The sequence below is a fragment of the Nicotiana tabacum genome, chromosome 1, assembly GCF_000715075.1.
Source record: "Nicotiana tabacum cultivar K326 chromosome 1, ASM71507v2, whole genome shotgun sequence".
Classification (NCBI taxonomy): Eukaryota; Viridiplantae; Streptophyta; class Magnoliopsida; order Solanales; family Solanaceae; genus Nicotiana; species Nicotiana tabacum.
Window position 1 is genome coordinate 179317386 of NC_134080.1, and position 24800 is coordinate 179342185.

General features: G+C 39.7%; 1 protein-coding gene across 1 annotated transcript in view; it reads left to right on the top strand.

Moving 5' to 3' along the window:
- Positions 1 to 229: 229 nt before the first annotated feature.
- Positions 230 to 24800, top strand: part of LOC107800854 (heavy metal-associated isoprenylated plant protein 4-like) — a 38812-nt gene continuing 14241 nt past the window's right edge. Inside the window, exons 1-2 of the mRNA XM_075255003.1 lie at positions 230 to 368; positions 2683 to 2849. Coding sequence (XP_075111104.1) covers positions 260 to 368; positions 2683 to 2849 — 276 coding nt within the window. The 5' untranslated portion in view covers positions 230 to 259. The remainder of the gene's footprint in view (positions 369 to 2682; positions 2850 to 24800) is intronic.

Sequence of the window (24800 nt, forward strand, 5' to 3'; positions counted from 1 at the left end):
AATAAAAATTAAACTGAAAAAGGAGGTGAAGAAAAAAAAAAGATGTCAAATCTTTTTGTTTCCAATGACCATTTTGAGGTACAAAAGATTATAATCTACTAATTAAATTCAAATTTTCATGCATCAAGTTTCCACATATTAGTAAACCACCGGCTGCTAATTCCCACCAACCAATTTCAGCCAAGTACTTTAACGAAATCAAAGGAATGAACAATCCCTTTTCTGATCTCTTCTTTTTAGTAAATGCTGAGGGGTTGCCATGTCTAAAGAAGAGAAAAAGATAGAGGTAATCACTGCAGTTTACAAAGTTCGTCTCCACTGCCCAAAATGTGCTCATGATATTAGAAAACCTCTATTGAGGACCCAAGGTACTTAAACATTTTAACTTACTTATTTCTTAATTTTTTAAATATTTTTATTTGTACTACCGAGGGGGTTTCCAAGTCCAATCCAAGTATTCACCCCTATGGACTCCTATTTTGAAGGAAGCCTTGAAGGGTTGAATGAGAGATAGAGCTTCGATCAAGAAGAAGAAAATTGTATATTAGACCTTCGCTCAAGGGAACACCAAGCAAGGGATGATCACTGGCGCTAGCGGGCAGCCGCTCTGTCGTCTATAATACTAGGACCAATAGGTTAGGTTAAAAAAGGATTTGTGTTTGAAAGGGAGAAAGAGAGCCAATTGGTCTGATACGTTTGCCAAAATTAGGGGTGATCATGGTTCGGTGTGGATCGGTTTTTCCCTAAAAAGAAACCAAACCAAGTAAGTCGGTTTTTCAAATATTAGAACCAAACCAAACCAATTAAGTCGGTTTTTTCTCGATTCGGTTTATGTCGGTATTTTCGGTTATTTTTTATTTTTTTCCTTAAATATAAGACATACACTACTAAACACATATTTCGGCAACCACATTTTTAATGTAACACTATTAAATCAATTGCCCTTTGAGAAATCTATTATTTAGCAAGATATATTAATGATAATTGAATCAAATAGTGATGAATAATTTAAGGACTCAATTAAAAATATATTATTTTTAACATGAAATAGATTCTTACACTTAACAAAAGAAAATTATCAATCAAACTAGAATGTAAAGGTAAAGAACTGTACTAAAAGTGCAAACGATTAACATTTACTATAAAAAATTTGAAACTTTGTATAAAAGTATACATATATATAGGTATAATTCTAAATTTAAAATAGCTATTCCTATATTCGGTTTGGTTCGATTTTTTTTTTATTAAAACCAAAACCAAACCAAATTTGATCGGTTTTTAAATTTCAAAACCAAAACCAAACCAAACCAAAAAGTATCGATTTTTTTGGTCGATTTGGTTTGGTTTTCGGTTTGGTTCGGTTTTTCGGATTTTTATGAACACCCTAGCCAAAATAATAACTAGTTTTACCTGAGTTAATAGTATGTTTAGCCAAGTTTCTCCCAAGTCCAAAAATATTTTTTTTTTCTTTCTAAAAAGTACCTTTTTCTAAGCCTGAAATATTTGGCCAAACTTTTATCGCAAAAAAAAGTGCTTTTGGGAAGAAGCAGAAGCACTTTTTGAGAAGCAGAAAAAAATAGTTTCTCTCCAAAAGCACAGACAATTTTTACTTTTTCTTATTACAAAAATACCCTTAGCAAAATGTTGTATATACCAAAATAATCTTACTTATTCTAAATCTAACACATAGGATATTAATGTATAAATATTTCTTCTTATTTTTAGAATAGCTTTCTAATATATAGTAACTTCTGGGATAAATGCGTTTATATTTGTTGAATAATATTTTGATATATTTAAATCATCCTGAAAGAATTAAAGTACTTTTTTATTTTATTTTCATATTTTACTTAAATAAAATGAAAAAACTTAATTATTGTCTTTACTAATAAATTTTTGAAATTATTTATTTACTTTAATATTAACTATTAAATAAATCTCTTTATGTCCTTATTTGTAATTTAATACTTAAAAGTATTTTTTGAAAAGTTTGGTCGAACACAAATTATTATTCAAAAGTGATTTTCAAATTGATTAGCCAAACACAAATAGTTTCTCTCCAAATGTACTTTTATGAAAAATACTTTTCAAAATAAGGTGTTTTTTCCAGTTAGGCTGCTAATCTGCAAACATTTGATAGAGCTTTATTTTGAACTGTGGTCTTCACTTTTTAAGGCTACGAGAACATTTATAAAGATTTTCTATTAAAAAGATGAAAACAATGTATTGAAAAGAGACAGCTCTAAGATTCTTTAATGGAAAAGGCTGTCCAATTTGATCCCTTTATTATAATTTATACGGAATATTTAAATTTGTAAGTATTTGTCCTTGTTCTTAACGGAGTTCCGGAGTGGACTGGACATGGATTTCAAATGTCAAAATATTTTTTAAAAAGGTCCAAATATACTCATTTGCCTTTGACTATATTTTAATGTACGAGATGATTGACTAACGGAGATAGTATGAATAGTCTCAAAGTATATTGGAGGGGAAAAACAAAACATTTCATATTGTAGAGCAGTAATTTTGACCTTTTTTTCCTTTATTGATTAAAAATATGAAATTTGGTCAATTGGATCTTTTTCCTGTTTTTCTTCCAGGAAGATTGCTCTTGCAATTTTTCTGTATTTTCATCAGTCACCACTGGTTTGACATTGACATGACAATTTAACATGGCTCCAGGAGTTCATACTGTGGGTGTGAAACTTGAGAAAGATGAAGTTACAGTAAAAGGTGCTATCGACGCAAAGAAAATTCATCAACGCTTAGAGAAATGGAGTAAAAAGAAAGTCGAAATTGTATCCCAGGCGAAGGTTAAAGACGTTGAAAAGGCAAAGGAAGTGAAAAAGGTAAGAAGCCATATATCTTCTAAATAAAACCTAAAGCTATTACATTTGTTATGGATCTAATCGCTACCCAAAAACAAAAACAAAAGTCACATTGACATTTCGTCGAAAATTGGCTTGTTGGGAAGGGCTTTTCAAGCCAATTCCCTATGAATTTTGTCAGAAGTTACCGACAAATTCAATCAGAAATTTCCATCTGAAATTAGTATTGTTTTGGTAGTAAATTTATATATATATATATATATTCATATTATTAGAATATTTTAACATGTTGCAAGTAATCAATCTTATTTCTCAAGTAAGTAATCTGACTTTTTATGAGCAGTTATCTATAGTTATCAAATCGGAAATAAGATTAATAAAAATGTTTAAGTGTTAGTTAGAATAAATAGTACGAAATAGAAAGTTTTTTTTCTGAAGGATATGCAGATTTAATTGAAAGCAGGAAAAGTATTCTTAACTAAGACTATTACAAACTGGGATTAATCGATTTGAAACACACTACCAGAAATTAGGCATTTTCGACCACCAGAACCGTTGAAAAAGGGTTGAAAATTCCGATTTTTTCGACATTTTTTGACAAAATTTGATCGGTCAAAAAATCATTGGTCGGAATCACTTTTTCGATCGGTCAGAAATTTCCGACATACATGGTCAGACAACCTAAAATGGAGGACGACCAAATTTTTTTCTATCCAACGATCGACGTCAGAAAATTTTCAAGTCGAAAAATTGGACATTTTTCAGAAACATCTTTTAATATACTGACCACTTCGGTAGGAAAACTAAAAAAACTCAAGTAATTTTTTCAACTAAAGTGGTCAAAAATCCGTCGAAAAACTATATAAAATACACCACTTGTCAAAAGAAAAAACAACCAAAAAAATCCAGCCAAACAATAAATATTACAATTTCAACCAATCAAACCCATAAAACACGAATTATTAAATTATTAAACATAACGTTTGTACCTAAAAACGTCCAAATACTAGCCTAAGCATAAAAAATATTCAAACAAATCTAAACACTTCAATCAAAACACAATCAAGTCTATCACAATTCACAGCCAACCAAGTCTAAACTTCATAACCACAATCAAGTCTAAAAATCTTCAAAGATATGTCTGTCACAACCAGGTCTAAACACCACATCCATAATCAAAACACTAATCCTCGTCGTCTGATTAAGTCACCTCCGCAGATAGATCTTTGGCATGTTTGTTCACGAAATTCTACCTCTTAGCAATTATTTCATAACATGTTTCCCATTATTGCATCAAATCGTAAATTTATTTTCGGATAGATTCCATCTCTTCTTGATTTTGCAAAGTAGAAGCACCCAAAAAATAATGTGAGGAATATCGTACGATCCAAGTCCATAGACTCTATCCACCTCCATCTCTATCCATATTAAAGTCATATCATCGGTGACAGTTGGGTTAAAGTAGGTTGAGTCTGACGCTGCTTGTCCAAACTTTTATGATATCCTTCTTGAGATAAAAATGTTATATAACAAACTATTAATTAAAAACAAAATAGCCTTGAAGTTACGATCTTACATATGTCTCTGACGCACGCTGCTCGACCCGGTCTCTTTTTGTATCGTCCTTTTTTTTATGTGTCTCCCGGAAGACCTTAGCATGAGTCACATCTCTCCCTTCTTCCTTTTCCTCCAAAATAAAAAATTATGAGTTGGGTATAATTTTGATCGCATATGTGTAAAATTAAGAAATTTTTTATAAATAAGTTATCAATATCAATTGATGGGCCTCATAACTAATTGAACCTCCAGCGTGCAACGAGCCACCTTTACTGGAGGCTCAAGCTACTTTTTTTTGTTCACTCTTCTTTTTCCAATCAGGAGCATTCGTCCTTTTATGCCAAACATATGCTCGTAATCATTCGGGCTTGTTACCACCTCTTCGAGCAACATAGAGTATCTTTAATTTGATGACCAACTTTTTTCTCGAATTTATTACTTATTTATTTTCATACTAATATTGCCATGTACACTTCGTCCGAAAAATAAGTACTAATATTAGTTGAATATAATAAGTAATATATAAATTTAATTTCTTTTTACCTAAATTGGTTGCACATATGCTCTCTACCATTGTATGGTATCTATCTGCAGGAATTCCATGGCTTATTATAAAATAATTTCATAGACTTCACAATCGCATGTGTAGACTTATAGGATGTCAAAAATCTGTATTAAATTTAACATATGTAATAACCTTCCTTAACATATATAAAACTATATTAAAATTTTTAAAAATAACATAAGAATTGCTTGCTCGTCCTTATAGGGAACGATAAGCAACCGATGATAAGTATCACACTGTACAGACCCTCCAACATTCTAACTGTGTGAATCAATAGGTGTAGATATACCACTAGATAGAGATGTAGATATGTGAGAGCCTATAATTTTCAGCCTAGGTGTGTGTCACGATCCAAAATTCACTAGTCGTGATGGCACCTAACCCAACCCGCTAGGTAAGTCAACTAATAACTATCCAAATCCATTAAAGTCAACCAAACAATTAAATAGAGAAGTTAACTGAATTTTATACATTCCCCAAGGACTAGTAGTACAAATCATGAGCTTCTAAGAATAGAGTTCATAAAGCCGATATGAAGAAAATACATCTTCTGTTTGAAAAGTACATAAATAGAGTTTTACAAAGCTAAGGCTACCATGAACAAGAGGCAGCTACATCAAGGACGCAGGTGAACCTTCAAATCCAGCAACCATCGAACGCAGCAACATCAGCATCCGGGATCTACACGCAGTGTGCAGGAAATGTAGTGTGAGTACAACCGACCACATGTACTCAAAAGTAACAAACCTAACCTCAGGTTGAAAGTAGTGACGAGCTAACACATGATTGAGTCCAAAACCTATATTTCCACAACAGCTCATAACAACATAAATGCAAGTATCAAAAAGATATCTCAAAAGTAAAATACTCAGCTAGTTCACAATTCCAGAAAATGATCATGCTTTTCAAATATCTTAATGAAAGAAAATCCCAGATCTCTTACTGAAAATGCCAAAAGTACAAGTAAGTTTGAAAACTTTAATTTTCCAAATACCCTTTCCACAATATATAAAATGTTTCATTTTCTTTCTAACTAAAAAGTATAAAGTGCCTCTTCATACCCACATATCAATATATATAATAAGTCATTGTCATACCTGCTTTTTACCCGCGCCACTGCAAAGGGGCCAGGAGGGAGTTTTTTTCAATTAAAAGACAATCGAAATAGGATTTATTATTAAAGGATCAGAGTCGCCACTTGGGAGATTTATGGTGTCCCAAGTCACCGGTTGAATCCCGAATCGAGGAAAATATTGACTCTATTTAATAGTCCGCGCACCAAAAATCCGAGTAAGGAGTTCTGTTAACCCGGGAGAAGGTGTTAGGCATTCCCGAGTTCCGTGGTTCTAGCACGGTCGCTCAACTGTCACATTCGGCTTATTTATCTGATTTTAATACATGTTGAACCTATGTGCAAATTTAAACTCTTTACCGCTTTTATTATTATTATTTTTAATAAGAATTGCGACGTCGCAAAAACACATCTCGAACCACGTCACATCAATGCACCCGTGGTTATCGACACATTTCAACTCCGTCGAGATTTGGATTTGGGCCACATAAATGTGCACCCAAGTTTCAGAAAGTAAATTATTAAAAGCGCGCCTGAAGTGACTAGCGCGTTATTATTTTGGGAAAGCCATGAAATTCGCTAAACGGCTCGTCCCGAAATCTAAGCAATCAATATATACATTTAACGAGGGCCCCGTGATTCATTTATTTTGTTCGGCGAGGCTCGTCTCATTTTTATTCTAAAAGGGCAAACCTAAAGCAATCTATAATTTTCTACTTTATTTGTCTCTAAAAAATAAAAATAAAAAGGAAAAGTCCTAATTAATTAATATTACAAAATCGGGCCTCAAGTTCAAGTCCGGATCCAAATGAAAGGATGAACCTTTTAATTTGAATCCACTACCTAACTTAAAAGCTAAATCCATCCTTGAGTGCTAACGTGCCAATTGCCATATCAGTCTTGGGCCCAAAGAGCCCAAGCCATAAAATTTGTGCAGGCCAACCGTGAATTTTCAGTGGCCCAAAGTGGGCCTAGGACTAGCCTAGTTCAAATGAACAGGATCAGGCCGAGAAGATTGCGGGATAAGCATTTGCACACCACAATTACTCCAACTCTCCAGAGTGTGTTTACCAAATAGTAATAAAATACTACGACGTACGCTCGTTCAAATTAACTACTTATTCATATCCAATTATCATGACCAATTTGTTTAGTCAGTGCTAATGGTGCCTGCTTATTTTAAATAAGTTACTGATGATGCCTACTGATATTACTAGCCTAAACTGTTGATGCCTACTGATATTAAGTTTAACTCGAAATCAAACTTGATGACCCATCATACACTTGCAACCCCAATCATGTTTCTGAATTTGATTTTTTAACAGAATAGTGCTATACTAAAGTGAGCACTATCTATACTAAAGCGGTTGCTAGATAACCATGAATTCAAGTAGTCCCAAAACAAACCAGCGTACATTCGAACATTCTGATGCTTCTGTTTCTAATTAAATTATTGTCCCTAACTAGTCGCCCACTTTGACATGAATCACATATAGCAGAACAAATCAAGAGTTCAAATAACTTCATCTAGTACTAATTGTTATGGTAAAGCAAACTGACAACCTAACAGCTCAAATTTGTAAACTAACAGCATGTCAACATGAGCATAGCAGTTCAGTAGCTCTTAATTTCAATCCGTGTGTATCCACTATTCACATAATACAAAACACATAATCAATATCGACTAGGTATAATTAACTAATAATTCATCCAATTGTAAACAACAGGCAGCCTACAAATGAACACAATTCTGTGAATATTTCCATTTTTCCAACTTCAAGGAGCTACATCAAGGCGATTCGAAAAGTGTACCTGGAATTGGAACAAATATAAAGTAGAAGAGAGATCAGCAACAGCAGTAATACGAGCAGCAATACAACAGCAGTTGGGAGTTCCAAACAACTACCGACATAGCCCAGAAAGTTTGTAAAAGACCAAACAGCAGCAATCAATATCACCACAAACAAACTCAACCACGCATATATTAAACCCGAAACTGAACCAGTAGACCACTGAACCACTTAAGCAATCAAAGGGAATCGGATTCACTGTCCAGGATTCGAGTTACTCCTACAGATTCAATGAAACCATATCTTTTTTTTGTTTTCTCTTTTTAACTCTCCAGCACTCTCTTAAGATTTTTAGAAAAAAATCCTTTTTTTTCTGTCTAAAAATGGCTCTATATATAACCCCCCCAAAGCAGGCCTGCCCCCCCTCAACTCTCAAAAGCACTTTAGGCAGAATTTTTCAACTAATTCTGCCCATCATCTCTCAAACCCCACTATATTATGTTTTCCCTCTTTTTAATTCATTTGTTCCCCACTAAACTTCTTTTTGTTTATTAATCCCACGCGGGTATAGGCAGCCTATTTTTCTATATCAAGTCCTTGTGACCCTCCTTATACCATTATGTTGTGTTCCCCACTAACACATTAGATTAAGGGTTAATTAAGTGCTTTACTGTCAACCCACTTAGCAAGGCCACTTTGCTAAACCTTTAAATCCCAAATTACCCTCCTAAAGTTCCTGAAATTACTGTCCTACCCAATCCCTTTCACTCTTCATTGAACCTTTCAACTCTAACCTATTCAAACCTACCAACTAACTAAGCTGAATCCAACAAACTACAATAGCTATAACCAATTCAACTTATCTAATTCAATCAGTAATTCAAACTAGAACTCAGGTCAGATCAAATAGCATAAAATAAAGACCAATGCATTTGAACAAAATCACATTGAACTAGCAAGGTCAAATTTCAGACCATGATTGACACAAATACATGGGAATGACTAACTATGTTCACAATTCTAAATTAAACAAAATGAATGAAACACTGTCACATACTGGATGAACATAACTGAATTTATATGTAAAATGCTGAACAACAAAACAAACAAGGAATCAGACATCACAGAAAGTGAGATCATTTGAACTAGTAATACTAGTAACCAATTTACAAGACTAGACACAGTTTTTGTGCAAGAACATTACGGGCACTGACCCTTACAACCAAACTAACGGACAAACATACTCAATCGATTCAGCATATGCCAACCAACCATATGAGAAAAACTAGACCAGAAAAAGCTCCGAAAGAGAAGAGAGAAATAAATTAAAAGTTGATGAAATACCATGAAGCTTAAGCAGATAAATAACAACAAAAATAGAAAAGAAAAAGAAGAAAAATACCTCAAAATTACAGGCTAACTCCGAACAGTTCCCATTTTAGACTTCAACTCAAACTTTTTGAGGTCCAAATGGACCTTAATCGAGTGTTCTCGACTGAAAACACTCGACTAAAGTCGATTAAGAACCTCAAATTTTCCCTTTACTCAGACAGGTTCCAGGTTTTGGCTCTCTAGGGTTCTTCAATTGATTTGAAACTCGACCAGTTCTAGCAAGATTCGAGCCAGACCAAGGGCGTTTTAGGCACGAGGGAGGTCAGATGGATAGCTGGTGTGAGTTTGGGGTTCATTAGATGAACTAGGGTTTTGGGTTCTGAGCTTCGATTGAAGATTCAAAAAAGTCGGGGATGATTCGAGGAAAACTGAGCGTGGGACTGGAACGAGGAAGTCTTGGGGAGGCTGTGGTGTGAATTTGGAGGCTATTGGACGAGATAGGGTTTCGGCCTGATTTTCAATCTAACATTCGAGGTACACGGCTGGGATTCGATGGATAAGAGTTAGGGATCCGGAATGGGGAGGTCAAGGGGAATCAGTGGTGAGAAGATAGGGTCATTTGGACCACCGGAACCGTCGTGAGGCGATTTCCGGTGGGCGAAGCACGGTGGTTGAAGGCGGCGGATCTGTTTGGTCTCTGAAGCTCAGAGACGAACAGGTGTGGAGGGGTATGGCTTTGGGGGCGTGGGGTAAGGGATTGGACTTATATACGGAGGGGGTGTTTTAATCTTGGCCGTTGGATCAAGCACGATCAACGGCCAGGATCAAGGAGATTAACCCATACGGCGTCGTTTGGTCTAAGTAGGGGGTCGGTTTGAACCGGGTAATGGGTCAGGCTTGGTCCTTGGATGTGGGCATTGATCTGTGACCGTTGGATATGGCTTGATTGGATGGCTGAGATTGTTTGCCATTGAGATGACGTAGCTTGGTACCTATACTACGTCGTTTCACCATCCTGTGAGAGGAGCTGCCTGGACCGGGTTTGGGTAAAATTTTAGCCCGATTTTTTGGTCCAAAATAATGGCCCAATCCGATTTCACTATTTTCTTTTTCCCTTTCATTTTCTTTTAATTCCTAAAAACCAAAATTCCTAAATTAAATTGTAAAACCAAGATTATTTTGAAACGATATTAATTAACCCTTAACAACAATTAACACACAAGATCAAACAAAAATAAAATCACACAATTAAACAATAAAATGACAAAGCTACCCAAAATCCATATTTTTGTGATTTTCATTCTTTAAGATAGGACATGGTTTAATTAACTCAAAAAATGCACAATTAAATCCTAAATATGCATGCAAAAAATGTATTTTTGGTATTTTTCAATTAATTAAAACAAGAAATAAACATGCACAGACAAAATATAAATAAATCACAAACAACACAAAACCATTTTATTTTGAATTTTTGGGAGTAGTTCTCATAGGGCAAAAATCACGTGCTCACAGCTACCCCTCTTTGTCCGAAAACACAAAGAGTTTTCGCGCAAAGATAAAGTGAGCGGATACGAGCGATTTTTACCCGTTGGAATACTCCGTGTGAAACATTTTTGGATAGTTTTAACCGAACATTTGCTTCAAAGGTTTCCTACATATCCCTGGCTAGAAGGGAATCAGGTTAATGTAGTTCGGGAAGTTTTGGTAGCTAGGACTACCATGAGACTGCATTTTTGCCGTTACTGCTGTTGCATGCTGTTGCTACTGCTTTTCGACCTCCTTATTACACCTTGATGAAAGATAAAGAAGTTATACTAAGCTGTGATCTATGGATTACAAAGATTTATTCTCAACTTGGTCATGTGACTGTTGCTGCCGTGTTGCCTTGTGTTTCCTCTGGTATTTCTTTACTTCTGATTTGACTTGTATTCTCCCTTGATTGCCGATCTCGAACTGCTTATTTCCTCCTTGTGAGCTTCGCATTGTTTTTCCTTCGAATCTTGAACTGCCTTCCTCTGCTGGGGATTTTTGTTGTTTCCCGCTGGGGATTTTTGTTGTTTCCCTCTGCTTTACTAACTTCAACAACAATTACTTCTTAAAATATAACACCTCCATTCTCCAGGCGGGCTCCTGACTTCAATAACTTCTTAAAGATAACACATTTATTCTCCAGGCGGGCTCCTGACTTCATTAACTTAAAATTTAACAACCTTCATTCTACAGGCGGGCTCCTGACTTCAACAGCAACTTGAAATTGTAACAACCTCTGTTCAACAGGCTGGCTCCTAACTTCATCAACTCAAAATTTAGCAACCTCCATTCTACAGGCGGGCTCCTGACTTCAACAACTTAAAATATAATAACCTCCGTTCTATAGGCGGGCTCCTGACTTCAACAACTTAAAATTTAGCAACCTCCATTCTACAGGCGGGCTCCTGACTTCTTCAACTTAAAATATAACAACCTCCATTCTACAGGCGGGCTCCCGACTTCAACTACAACTTCCAAAATATAACACCTCCATTTTTCAGGCGGGCTCCTGACTTCGACTACGACTTAAAAGATAATACCTCCATTTTCCAGGCGGGCTCCTGACTTCAACTACTTCTTAAAAATATAGCACCTCCATTCTCCAGGCGGGTTCCTGACTTCGATAAACAATTTAAAGATAATATCTCCATTCGCCAGGCGGGCTCCTGACTTCAACTACGACTTAAAAGATAATACCTCCATTCTCCAGGCGGGCTCCTGACTTCAACTAACTTTAAAATGTAACACCTCCATTCTTCAGGCAGGCTCCTAACTCCAACTTGACTTTAAAACATAGCACCTCCATTCTCTAGGCGGGTTCCTGACTTCAACTACGACTTAAAAGATAATACCTCCATTCTCCAGGTGGGCTCCTGACTTCAACTACTTCTTAAAAATATAGCACCTCCATTCTCCAGGCGGGTTTCTGACTTCGATAAACAATTTAAAGATAATATCTCCATTCTCCAGGCGGGCTCCTGACTTCAACTACGACTTAAAAGATAATACCTCCATTCTCCAGGCGGGCTCCTGACTTCAACTACTTCTTAAAAATATAGCACCTCTATTCTCCAGGCGGGTTCCTGACTTCGATAAACAATTTAAAGATAATACATCCATTCTCCAGGCGGGCTCCTGACTTCAACTACGACTTAAAAGATAATACCTCCATTCTCCAGGTGGGCTCCTGACTTCAACTAACTTTAAAATGTAACGCCTCCGTTCTTCAGGCGGGCTCCTGACTTCAATAAACTTTAAAATGTAACACCTCTATTCTTCAGGAGGGCTCCTGACTTCAACAAACTTTAAAATATAACACCTCTATTCTCCAGGCGGGCTCCTGACCTCAACTATTTCGTAAAATGTAATACCTCCATTCTCCAGGCGGGTTCCTGACTTCAACTACTTCTTAAAGAATGCGTTTTATTGTTGTTGTTCCTTCCTGCCTCCCGAACCATTTTCCTTCTAACTTGAATCATCCTCTTTCAGAACTGCTTCCCTCAAAACTGGTGTTTTATTCCTCTGAAAACTGTTGGGGATAACACCGATATCACAAATATGTTATTTTCCTTCTTCAAAGACTACTTCCTTTAAAGCTGGTGCTTTCACTTCTCTGAAACCTGCCGAGGATAACACTGCTGGGGGAATTATCTTCCTTCTTTAAGACTAGTTACTTTCCTCTTTTTAACAATGGCGGGGATGGCACTGATTCAAAGACCACTACCCTTAAAACTCGGGTTATCTTGCTTCTTCCAAGATTGCTTTCTTTAAACTGCTGGGGATTCCACTTCCTTCAAAACTTGTGTTATCTTCCATCTTACCCAAGTGGGTATCTGATTTCAAGAAAATTTTCACAATGAGAGAAAATTTTCTGCCCCAGTTTGATAATCTTCTTTGTGGCCATGTCTTCCCGCTGTCAATAACATTTCCTTTCCCCTGCTTCAAATCAAAGAAAAATTTGTTAGTTTAAAACATGGTGAGTGGTCGTGCCACTCCTGCTGGGGATGATTTTTCCTCTTTTCCTTTCCCTGTTATGCGCTTTATTACAAAACTTGCTGGGGATGATATTATTTGCTGGGGATGATATTCCTGCTGGGGATGGTTTTTCTTTTCTCTTCCTTCCCCGCTCTGTGTTGTCCGACCATCGCGGAACTTCGTCGATAATCTGTCGGAGTTGTTCCTGCATCTCACAAATCTGCTGGGGATCCTCTTGGAATTTGATCCATAACTTTTCAACTGTTGTTTTTTTTTCTGTTTTTCTCCAATTTCCCCTGGAAATTCGGTCCTCCTGGAATTTAGACCCATTCATCCTTTGGTCTTGTGACAAACTTCTTTTTGCTTTGTTGCCTTATCTTTGGCCCGTCCTATCCACATTGTGTTTTTGCACCATCTTGGCAACTAGTAATAAGCTCTGAAAAATCCTTTTCAAAAACAAACTGTTGGGGAGATAAAGTCTTTAGACCAAGAAATGAAAAAGTGATGATTTCAAAAGATAGAAAAGGAAGGAGTCTTTCTGAACAAATACTGGGGAAAAAGAAAGAAAAGAACTTATCTGAATGATATAACCGATCCCAACGATCATGTCGTGCATTCTGGATTAATCAACCCAGTCTACTTGTATCAATCAATCTTTCGGGCGGCCTCATCTTGCTGGGTATAAACAGGAACTCAACTCTTTGCCAAATGCGGATCCTTTCCGCCAATCTTGTCTTGTCACCTCATAGTGCCCTTCGAGGGGTTTTCACTACTAAGACTTTCTCATTTCTCTCAACTCCCGTCGCCTTATGGTGCCCGTGAAGGTTTTCACCGATAAGACTCTCTCGTTTTATTTCTCTCAACTTACGTCGCCTTATGGTGCCTGCGGAGGTTTTCATCGATAAAACTCTCTCATTTTATTTTATTTTTTTCCAGCTGGGGATTGGAGTGTTACTGATATGACTCTCTCTGTTGGGGATTCTTTCGGCTACCAATTCATTTCCAGCTTATGATCTTCTTCTCTGCTGGGGATCAGAGTGTTATTCCCGACTTCCGTTTGCATGACTTGGCACTTCTCGGATACTGATCGGGAGGTCTTTTTTGGACATCAATATGGATTTTTGTGTATGGCTAAAAGAAAAGGGGTATCAAAAGGGTTCAAAATCATTTTGATGGGTAAAACATTACAACTCTTGGAATCGAACTTTCTTCCCAATATTACAAACACAAACTTCTGCCCCAGTTTTTCTTGCTTGGGGATTTTATTTTATTTTTTTTGTTACACCATGACCGAGCCATGAGGCGCCTATGTATCCTTCTTTGAGGAATCAGGTCAAACGTAGTTCCCAATTCCTTTGTTTTTCTTGTGACTTTTCTTTTTGTCTTTATTATCATTATTTTTCTCTTCTCTTTTCTTTTCATTTTCATTACTGATTCCAAAAGAGGGGTATGAAAGAATAAATAAGGCTCAAAGGGGGAAGCAAAGGTTAAAGTGTTTGGATAGAAGAAAGAATTGCCTCCGTCATTTCATTCTCCGATAAATGCCAAGTACAAACAAACAACAATTACAATCAAAAGAAATCATACATAATATCTCTTAACTGCATCCAAATTGATAGCCATGTCGACGCATTTCCCTTCGATTTCTGTTAAACATAAAGCGCCATTGGATAACACTCTGGTCACAATAAACGGCCCTTGCCAATTCGGGGCAAACTTGCCCTTTGCTTCGGTCTGATGTGGCAGGATTCGTTTCCACACCTGCTGCCCCACTTCAAATTTTCTGGGGCGCACCTTCTTATTGTAGGCTCTTGCAATTCTCCTTTGATACAATTGGCCATGGCATACTGCTGCCAATCGCTTTTCATCAATCAAGTTCAACTGCTCCAATCGGGCTTTGACCCATTCATCGTCATCAATCCCAGCCTCAGCGATAATCCGAAGGGATGGAATTTCAACTTCTGCCGGTATTACTGCTTTAGTTCCGTATACCAACAAATAAGGAGTTGCCCCTACTGAAGTACGGACAGTAGTGAGATAACCCAACAATGCAAATGGTAATTTCTCATGTCATTGTCTGGATCCTTCTATCATCTTCCTCAGTATCTTCTTTATGTTCTTGTTGGCCGCCTCGACCGCTCCATTCACCTTAGGACGATATGGTATGGAATTACGGTGTGTAATCTTGAACTGTTGACACACTTCTTTCATCAAACTGCTGTTAAGATTAGCACCATTGTCCGTGATGATCACTTTTGGGATCCCAATCTACAGATGATATGGGAATGAACAAAATCTACCACTGCCTTCTTGGTTACCGACTTGAAAGTCTTAGCTTCAACCCACTTAGTAAAATAATCGATGGTCACCAGAATGAACCTATGACCGTTGGTAGCTGCCGGCTCAATTGGCCCAATGACATCCATGCCCCAGGCAACAAATGGCCATGGTGCTGACATTGTATGCAATTCTGTCGGCGGAGAATGAATCAGATCTCCGTATATCTGACACTGATGGCACTTCCGCACGAAACTGATACAATCACGCTCCATAGTGAGCCAATAGTACCCTTGCTCGAAGAATCTTCTTCGCCAATACATATCTGCTCATATGTGGCCCACAAACTCCAGCATGTACCTCTGTCATAACTGTCGTGGCTTGACTAGCATCTATACATCTCAGCAATCCCAAATCTGGTGTTCTTTTGTACAACACTCCCCCACTGAGGAAAAATCCATTTGCCAATCGCTGAATGGCTCTCTTTTGATCTCCGGTGGCCTGCTTTGGGTATATCCCCATCCTGAGGTATTCCTTGACATCATAAAACCATGGCTCGCCATCCATTTCTTCCTCTATCATGTTGCAATAAGCATGCTGATTACGAACCTGGATATGCAACGGATCAACATGAATTTTGTCTGGGTGGTGCAACATCAATGCTAAGGTGGCCAAAGCATCGGCAACCTCATTATAAACTCTTGGGATGTGTCTGAACTCCACTGATCGAAATCGCTTGCTCAGATCGTGCAAACATTGTCGATATGGTATGAGCTTCAAATTCCTTGTTTCCCATTCACCCTGAATCTGATGCACCAGGAGGTCCGAGTCTCCCAAGACCAAGACGTACTGGACGTCCATGTCTACAGTCCGTAAACCCAAAATGCATGCCTCATATTCAGCCATGTTTTTGGTACAATAAAAATGTAGTTGTGTCGTAACAGGATAATGATGTCCTATTTTAGAAATAAGTACTGCTCCTATTCCAACTCCTTTCGCATTTGCGGCTCCATCAAAGAAGAGCTTCCAACCTGGTTCTTCAGATAATTCCAACTCATCTACATGCATCACTTCTTCATCAGGAAAATACGTCCTCAAGGGCTCATATTCTTCATCAACAGGATTCTTGGCCAAGTGATCAGCCAATGCTTGGGCCTTCATGGCCGTCCTCGTCACATAGACGATGTCGAATTCTGTGAGTAATATCTGCCATTTCGCCAATCTCCCTGTGGGCATAGGCTTCTGAAAAATATACTTCAGTGGATCCAAGCGTGAAATGAGATAAGTAGTAAATGATGACAGATAATGCTTCAATTTCTGGGCCACCCAAGTTAGGGCGCAACATGTCTTCTCGAGTTGAGTGTACTTAACCTCATAGCCTGTAAACTTCTTGCTGAGATAATAGATGGCTTGCTCCTTCCTTCCCGTAATGTCGTGCTGCCCCAGTATGCATCCGAACGAATTCTCCAGGACCGTTAGATAAAGAATTAACGGTTTTCCCGGCTCAGGTGGAACCAACACAGGTGGATTTGATAAATATCCTTTGATTTGGTCAAATGCTTCTTGACATTCTGCCGTCCATTCTACCGCAGCATCTTTCTTCAGTAGCCGAAAAATGGGTTCACAAGTTGTTGTGAGTTGAGTAATAAACATGCTGATATAATTCTACCTTCCTAACAGACTCATTACTTATGTCTTGTTCTTCGGCGGTGGCAAATCTTGGATGGATTTGATCTTTGACGGGTCCAACTCAATACCTCGCCGACTAACGATGAATCCCAACAACTTTCCAGATGGAACACTAAATGCACATTTGGCCGGGTTGAGCTTAATATCGTACCTTCGAAGTCTCTGGAAAAACTTCCTTAGGTCTGCTACGTGGTCTCCCTGATGCTTGGATTTTATGATCACATCGTCCACATATACCTCAATCTCTTTGTGTATCATGTCATGAAACACAGTAGTCATTGCTCTCATGTACGTTGCCCCAGCATTCTTCAAACCAAATGGCATTACCCGGTAGAAATAAGTCCCCCACGGCGTAATGAAAGCCGTCTTTTCTGCATCTTCTTCATCCATCAGAATCTGATGATACCCAGCATAGCAATCCACAAAAGACCCGATCTCACGTCCGGCACAATTATCGATCAAGATATGGATGTTGGGTAATGGAAAGTTATCCTTTGGGCTTGCCCTGTTCAGATTGCGGTAATCGACACACACCCTGATCTTCCCATCTTTCTTCGGCATTGGCACCACATTAGCCAACCAATCAGGATATCGAGTGACCCGAATAACCTTTGCCTGCAGCTACTTGGTTACTTCTTCTTTAATCTTCACACTTATATCTGTCTTGAACTTCCTCAATTTCTACTTGACGGGAGGGCACGCCGGGTCAGTGGGTAATTTGTGAACCACTAGATCGGTGCTTAAGCCCGGCATGTCATCGTACGACCATGCAAAAACATCTTTGAATTCAATGAGTTCTTTGATTAGTTCCTCCCTGATATTCGGTGCAATGTGGATGCTTATTTTAGTTTCCCTGATACCAACTGCATCCCCTAAGTTGATGGCTTCTGTGTCAGTTAAGTTGGGCTTGGGTTTCTCTTCAAACTGGCTTAACTCTCTGTTTATCTCTTCGAAGGCTTCATCCTCATCGTATTCTGATTCATCATCATAATCGACCTCTTGTACAATTAGCTCGGAATTAGATTGATTTTTTAGCCTGGGTTGAAGATCCGTTGTGCATGCCATGTCATTAGAACCAATATAAAGAGAACTGTTCAGAAAGAGAAAAGAAGAAAACAAAGTAAAAACAAAATAAGAAGAACAAAAGCTTTCACTTTATTAAAATACGGGATAACAGAGTTTCACACTTTGCCGAATACAAAACAAAACTGGATTACAACCCTGGAATAATCCAAAAACAAGAAAGAAAAATCAGAGCCTACTACAAGACTCCCTCCAGGTAGGAAGGGGAGTGGCCATCCAATTGTTGATATTTGCCCTAGGCCCCACAAACTGTACATCTAACCTACTGGACCCTTCTCCATCTTCTATCATATTGACATCGGCGAACAGCCTTTCAAAGCCCTCATTCAAATCTCCATCTGGCCCAATCAGTGGTCCAAGAACTTTCGGGACCGACAACTTTCTGATACCTGCTCTGACAAAGGATCTGGAAAGACGTGGAACTGGCTTGGGAAGAACCCAAACTTTCTTCTTCAACTTTCGGGCCCGCCTTACATCCGCCGCTGTAGGCTTGAACCCCAACCCAAAGGTATCCAGATTTTTGGGCAAAGAAATCGGTTGAACAATACCTTACAGATCAATCCCCAAACCTTTTCCTGGTACAAACCTGCTATTTAGCATTTCCGAGGCTACCATGAAGGTCGCAGTTGCGATCCTGGGAAGTGGAAGGTCCTCGCCTTCAGAAATTTTGTCCACTGAAACCGCGTCGAAAACCTGGTACACCCATGGACCTTTATCGTCATCAGTTTCTATGAATGGCATGATGGCATCACTTACGGCGCTTGTATTGTCTTCCCCATGTACTATGATCTCTTGCATGTCCCACTCGAATTTGACCATCTGATGTAATGTAGAAGGCACTGCTTTGGCGGCGTGGATCTAGGGTCGCCCCAACAGAAGATTATATGACACTGCCACGTCTAACACTTGAAACTCCATGGTGAAATCGACTGGACCAATTGTTAATTCAAGTATGATGTCACCCACTGTGTCTGTACCACCACCATCAAACCCTCGAACATAGATGTTGTTCTTGTGAATCCTGTCATTATTGACCTTCAGTTTGTTCAATGTGGCCAAAGGACAAATATTGGCACTGGACCCATTATCAATCAGTACTCGAGTGACTATCGAGTCTTCGTACTTCACGGTCAAATAAAGGGCTCTATTATGTTCTGTACCCTCCACGGGCAACTCGTCGTCTGAAAAAGTGACCCTGTTGACCTCAAAAATCTTGTTTGATATTTTCTCCAAATGATTCACGGAAATCTTATCCGGGACATGGGCTTCATTCAGAATTTTCATCAATACCCGGCGGTGCTCGTCTGAATGGATCAACAATGATAACAATGAGATCTGTGTCGGTGTCTTCCTCAACTGCTCCACAATGGAGTAATCTTGCGCCTTCATTTTCTTTAAAAATTCTTCCGCCTCTTCTTCGGTAACTGGATTCTTTATCGCTACCGGATTGGCCCTTCTTAACTCTGCGGGAGCAAAACACCTTCCCGAATGAGTTAACCCCTGTGCCTCACATATTTCTTCCACAACTTCCTTCCCCATGTGCATTACCATTACTTGATTGTAGCTCCATGGCACAGCTTTCTCGCTGATTATCGGCAACTGCATTACTGGCCTGATAATAACTGGTCCTATGCATGCCCCCTTCACGGCTACTAGCTTGTTTGATATCCCTTGCACCGTTACTTTGACCGGCTCTGGATTCTTGGCAACATCAGACGAACTCTTTCCTATCACCACCACTGGCTTGCCTTCTACCCTTTCCAACTGTACTACCGTTTTTCCACTGATCAACTTTTCTTTCGGACTGGCACGGATCATCATTACCGTTTGTGAGGGCTTCTTGAGCTTCCCTCCTTCGTGCACTAGTTCGATCATGTGGGCTTCATGGTGTGCCGGCAACGGGTTCTGATTGATGTTAGGTGCCTCCGGCTCCTGGACCTCGATCCTATTTGTGTCAATGAGATCTTGTACGGTAGTCTTCAACTTACAACACTTCTCAATATCATGCTCGGGAGCCCCCGAACAATATTACAGCTTACCGAGTGGTCCAGATTTTTGGGAAGGGGATTTGGCAATTTGGGCTCCACAGGACTCAATAGGCCTAACTGCCTCAATTTGTGGAACAGAGTAGTATAGGTTTCTCCCAGCGGAGTGAATGTTCTCGGCCTCTGCACCCTTTCGTTCCTGAAAGTCTAATTCCCACGGAAACCTGGTCCCGAAGGATTCCTGTAGGCCCTTGGTGGTGGATATGTATTTTGTGGAGGTGGATATGTATTTTGGGGAGCCAGCGCATGCCATTGCGGGTGAGCCGGGGGCTGGGTGTAAGTTTGGGCGTGATGGACAAAGAAATGTGGCTCTTGTAGTGGATAGTAGGGTTGTGGAGGGCCGTATGGAATGTGTGGGCAATTTGAGTGATGGGGTCTAGGTTGGTAGTGAGGTGGGGGATCTCTGGATCTGGACCAAGCACCTGCCTCGACTGTTGCGACATCTTCCCTTTTCTTCTTTCCGAGCGCACCTCCCGTGCCGCTCTGAATGGCCTGAGTGGTTGCTTTAATCGCCGAATAGCTTAGGATTTTGTTGGACTTAAGTCCCTCTTCAATCATACCGCCCATTTTTACTACTTCGTTGAAAGATTTTCCAACTGACGTCACCAGGTTGCCGAAGTAAGTTGGCTCCAGAGTCTGCAGAAAGTAGTCTACCATTCCCTCCTCTCTCATCGGAGGATCGACTCTTGCCGCCTGCTCTCTCCAGCGGAACCCGAATTCTCGGAAGCTTTCCCCTGGATTCTTCTCAAGTTTCAATAATGTGAGATGGTCAGGGACGATCTCAAAGTTGTACTGGAAGTGACCTGCAAAGGCTTGTGCTAGATCGTCCCAGGTGTACCACCTGCTCGGATCCTGTCTTGTGTACCATTCCAGTGCAGACCCACTTAGACTTTGACCAAAGTAAGCTATTAGCAGCTCATCTTTACCACCTGCTCCTCTCATCTTGCTGCAAAAACCTCGCAAATGTGCCATTGGATCACCGTGCCCCTCGTATAGATCAAACATGGGCATCTTGAACCCTGTCGGCAATTGAATGTTGGGGAATGGGCATAGATCTTTGTAGGCCACACTGACTTGGTTGCCTAATCAATGGATATTCCTGAAGGACTGCTCCAGGCTTTTAAACTTTCGAAGCACTTCGTCTTGCTCTGGGCTCTTAACCGGCTTTTCAGTCTCTACCGGGATCTCGAAGTGAGTATTATAAGTATGAGGCTCGGGTGCTTTGAAGGTTGGTTCAGGGGGTAATATTGGTTATCGTGAGCCTGAAACAACAGCTCGCTGGATGATCTTTGCAGCGTGGCTGGTGGGGGTGCCACGAAAATAGGAACATTTGGTGGAGGAGGGTTCTGATTGGGTTGTAAAGCTTGGGGATCATAGGCATTTCTTCCCTGATAGTATTGGTGACTGGGGAAGCTTGTTGAAGGTCCGGGGTGAGGGTATTCCGGCGTGTGTCCTGATGGAAGAGTGGGAATAACGGGAGGGTTAGGCACCTTTTGTACCCTAGCTAAGGCCAGCTGCATTTATTTCATCTCCTGTCTCATCTTATCCATTTCCTCATTCAACATTTGATTCTCCGTCCTTTCATCCTCGACACTTTGGTCTGAACTAGTCATGCTTTTTAGTACAGGCCCTTTAGATCTTGTTTGGTAATGTTAATCTGCCAGAACGTTCTAACAAACTAACTGGTTCGAAATCTCTGGATAAACAACAAAATCGTTAGCGTTAGAGTTTAACACATATTGCCATTTCACGTTGGGGGATGCAATATTCCTAGGCAGTTCAACCATTTCTAACATGTCTTTGCTTCGACCGCATGCATCATTCCAGCTTACTTTGTTTGTGCCTCGTTTAAGTGTTTCTGAAACTTTCTTTATCTCTCTTTTTATTTCTTTCTTTTCCTTTCTTTTATTCACTTTTTCTTTAGTGGTGGTCGAATCTTATGTGGATTGCCTACGTATCATGTCCCCGCATGAATCAGACCATGCGTAGTTCTGTCCTACAAGTGCGAAAAGCAAAAAGATAATTTTTTGGAATTTTTGATTTTTCATAAATAAACATTCCATTACAAACTAGACGCTTCTTGGAAAGGAAAATAACATACTTGAAACCAAACCAAGTACGAATTCAATAACTACTGACATTCTTTGATGTGAAATAAAGACAGACTCTAACAGACAACAGACTCTAAGAAAAAGAAAATGTAGATTCAAACTATGAATACATTAAAGTTTTAAATTTGGGTGCCCGCGGGGCGTCATTCGACCTCGCCGCGGGTTTAGGTGCAAGGTTCCTTTCCAGCTGTTCCAATTTATACATGATGTGCTTCACGAATATCATCACCGCCGAGAAGAAGGTAGTACGGGTCATGTTTTCACACTCCCGACATTTCCTGGTAATAGCACGAGCAATAGTCAGAATCTTGTTCCTGGTTCGGTCTTTCTCTAGGAGTAGGCGTTCCATCTGATCCCCTCTAGCCTTCAAAACCCGAGAATCATGCAGATGTTGTTTCCGTAACTACTGTATTTCATCTTCCATTGAGTCCATCAGATTATAGAAGCGTTTACTCTCGTTTTCAAAAGCCTTGGCTTGTTTAGCCGTCTTGCTCTCTAGGGTGGTCACCTTCCTTTTTAGACTAGCAATGGTCTTTCCATAATTTTTCCTCGCCTGTTGTAAGTACTATGTGCGCTCTTTCGTTCTTTTTTCCCATTGTGCCTGGAGTTGTGCTATGGTATCCTCAGATTTCTTTAAATCATCCCGGCACTCACCAATTTCCCTTTCCAATCCTTTTATTAACCGCTCATCTGACCGACTCCTTTGTTGTTTGTCAGCATCTCTCCGCATTTGTCGGATTTGGTCTTTCAGCGCCTCATTTTCTTGGGCCAGTTTGCTCCTTTCTCCCCGGTCGGCATCAACTTGCAGACTATTTTCAAATTCCAGGTCTCTAATCTGTTACCTCAGCTTGCCTATTTCTGCCCTGCAACTCTCTTCTTTAGCCAACCAATCCCACTGTTCTTGCGACGTCTGGACGAACTCCTGGAGATGGGGCCTTTTGGCCGGTCTCCCAAACTCGATTTCTTTCCTAAACCAAGAAAGGTATCCCGGCGAAACTTCACCCTTGAACCGATCGCGTACACATGTATTGGCTGTTAGGTATTGACACTTACTCCAAATTTGTCGGACTACTGCTTCAGGAAACTGTCCGTTGGGCCCGATCTCGACTACTTTGCCACTAAGATCTTCATCTTTCGGAATTATTTGGCATCTCCCCAACTGTCTCAAGACTCGATACGAGGCATAGGGCTGAATACTCCGGAGTCCCATCAAAAGGAAATGGGGTCCAGTGGCTGGCATATATATGATTTCATCCACAGGCAACCATCCTAGTGTCCACTGTATTTGGCTGGCGGTGAGGGTCCGAAAGAATGATGTCCACGTCGTAACTCCCTCGGGTAGACTGACCCCCTTGATTCTTGTGTAGAACTCTTCTATGCAAGTTTTCTTCGAGGAACCATAACTCAAGAGCTAGGAACGGTGGCAGAGATGCTCAGTCATCCATATTTGTAGCAACAAGTTACACCCCTCGAAAAAGTTCCCTCTGGCTTTGCAGGCTGTGAGAGCTCGGAAGATATCAGATACTATCATAGGCGCAAGAGTGCTTTTATCTTGAGTGAGCAAGGTACTGACGACCCCGGCTATTTTTAGATCAATGTTTCCGTCTTTCCTTGGAAATACCAAAAGGCCCAAAAAGGTTATCATAAAAGCCACTCGTCTATGCTCGTCCCATTTCTGACGGTTACTTTTGCTGCATAACTTGTTACCCAAGTTGTTGAATCCTCCGACCTGACCGTATCTGTCGTATATGAAGCGCGGATTACAAAAACCTGCGGCCAAATCTGGGTTATGGACCGTCCTGGGTATCTTTAACGAATCTAAAAACCGATGGACAGTGACAGCTCTTGGAGTAACCAGGTATTTTTGCCTCAACGGAACTTCAGCATTTCCGATGTACCCGGCTATTTCCTCCAAAGTTGGAGTGAGTTCGAAATCGGAGAAGGGAAGACATTGTGTGCCGAGTCCCAGCAGGTGACCAAAGCTCTTATGATATCCCCTTGAGGCTGGATTTCCAATAAAACCATAAGACCTTTTAGATATTTCTTGACCTCATCTTGCCCTTCACCACCTAAGTCATCCCACCATAACCGCAACTTGAAAGGGATTTTAGTCATTATTGAAAAAGGTTCATTTTGCATCGTGCTCATCCTGCACATTTATTAAGGTGATTAAGAAATAAAATTTATTTGACTCAACAAATTGACTATTTTTAATTTTTCATAGTTTAAAAGGAAGATCCGGCTCCGCACACGGCTTTTCAGCACTTCGGGAACGAAGATTTAAAAGCTGGGTGAGTCAACCGGTCAAAAATCCAAAAATGACTAAAAGTGGCCGTTTATGCAAAGTCAGCCTTCCGGCGTCCCTTTCGGAAACATTCGGCTATTCTTGCCAAAAACGGCATCACCCGACTTATTTATGTTGACAATTAAAATTTGACATTTT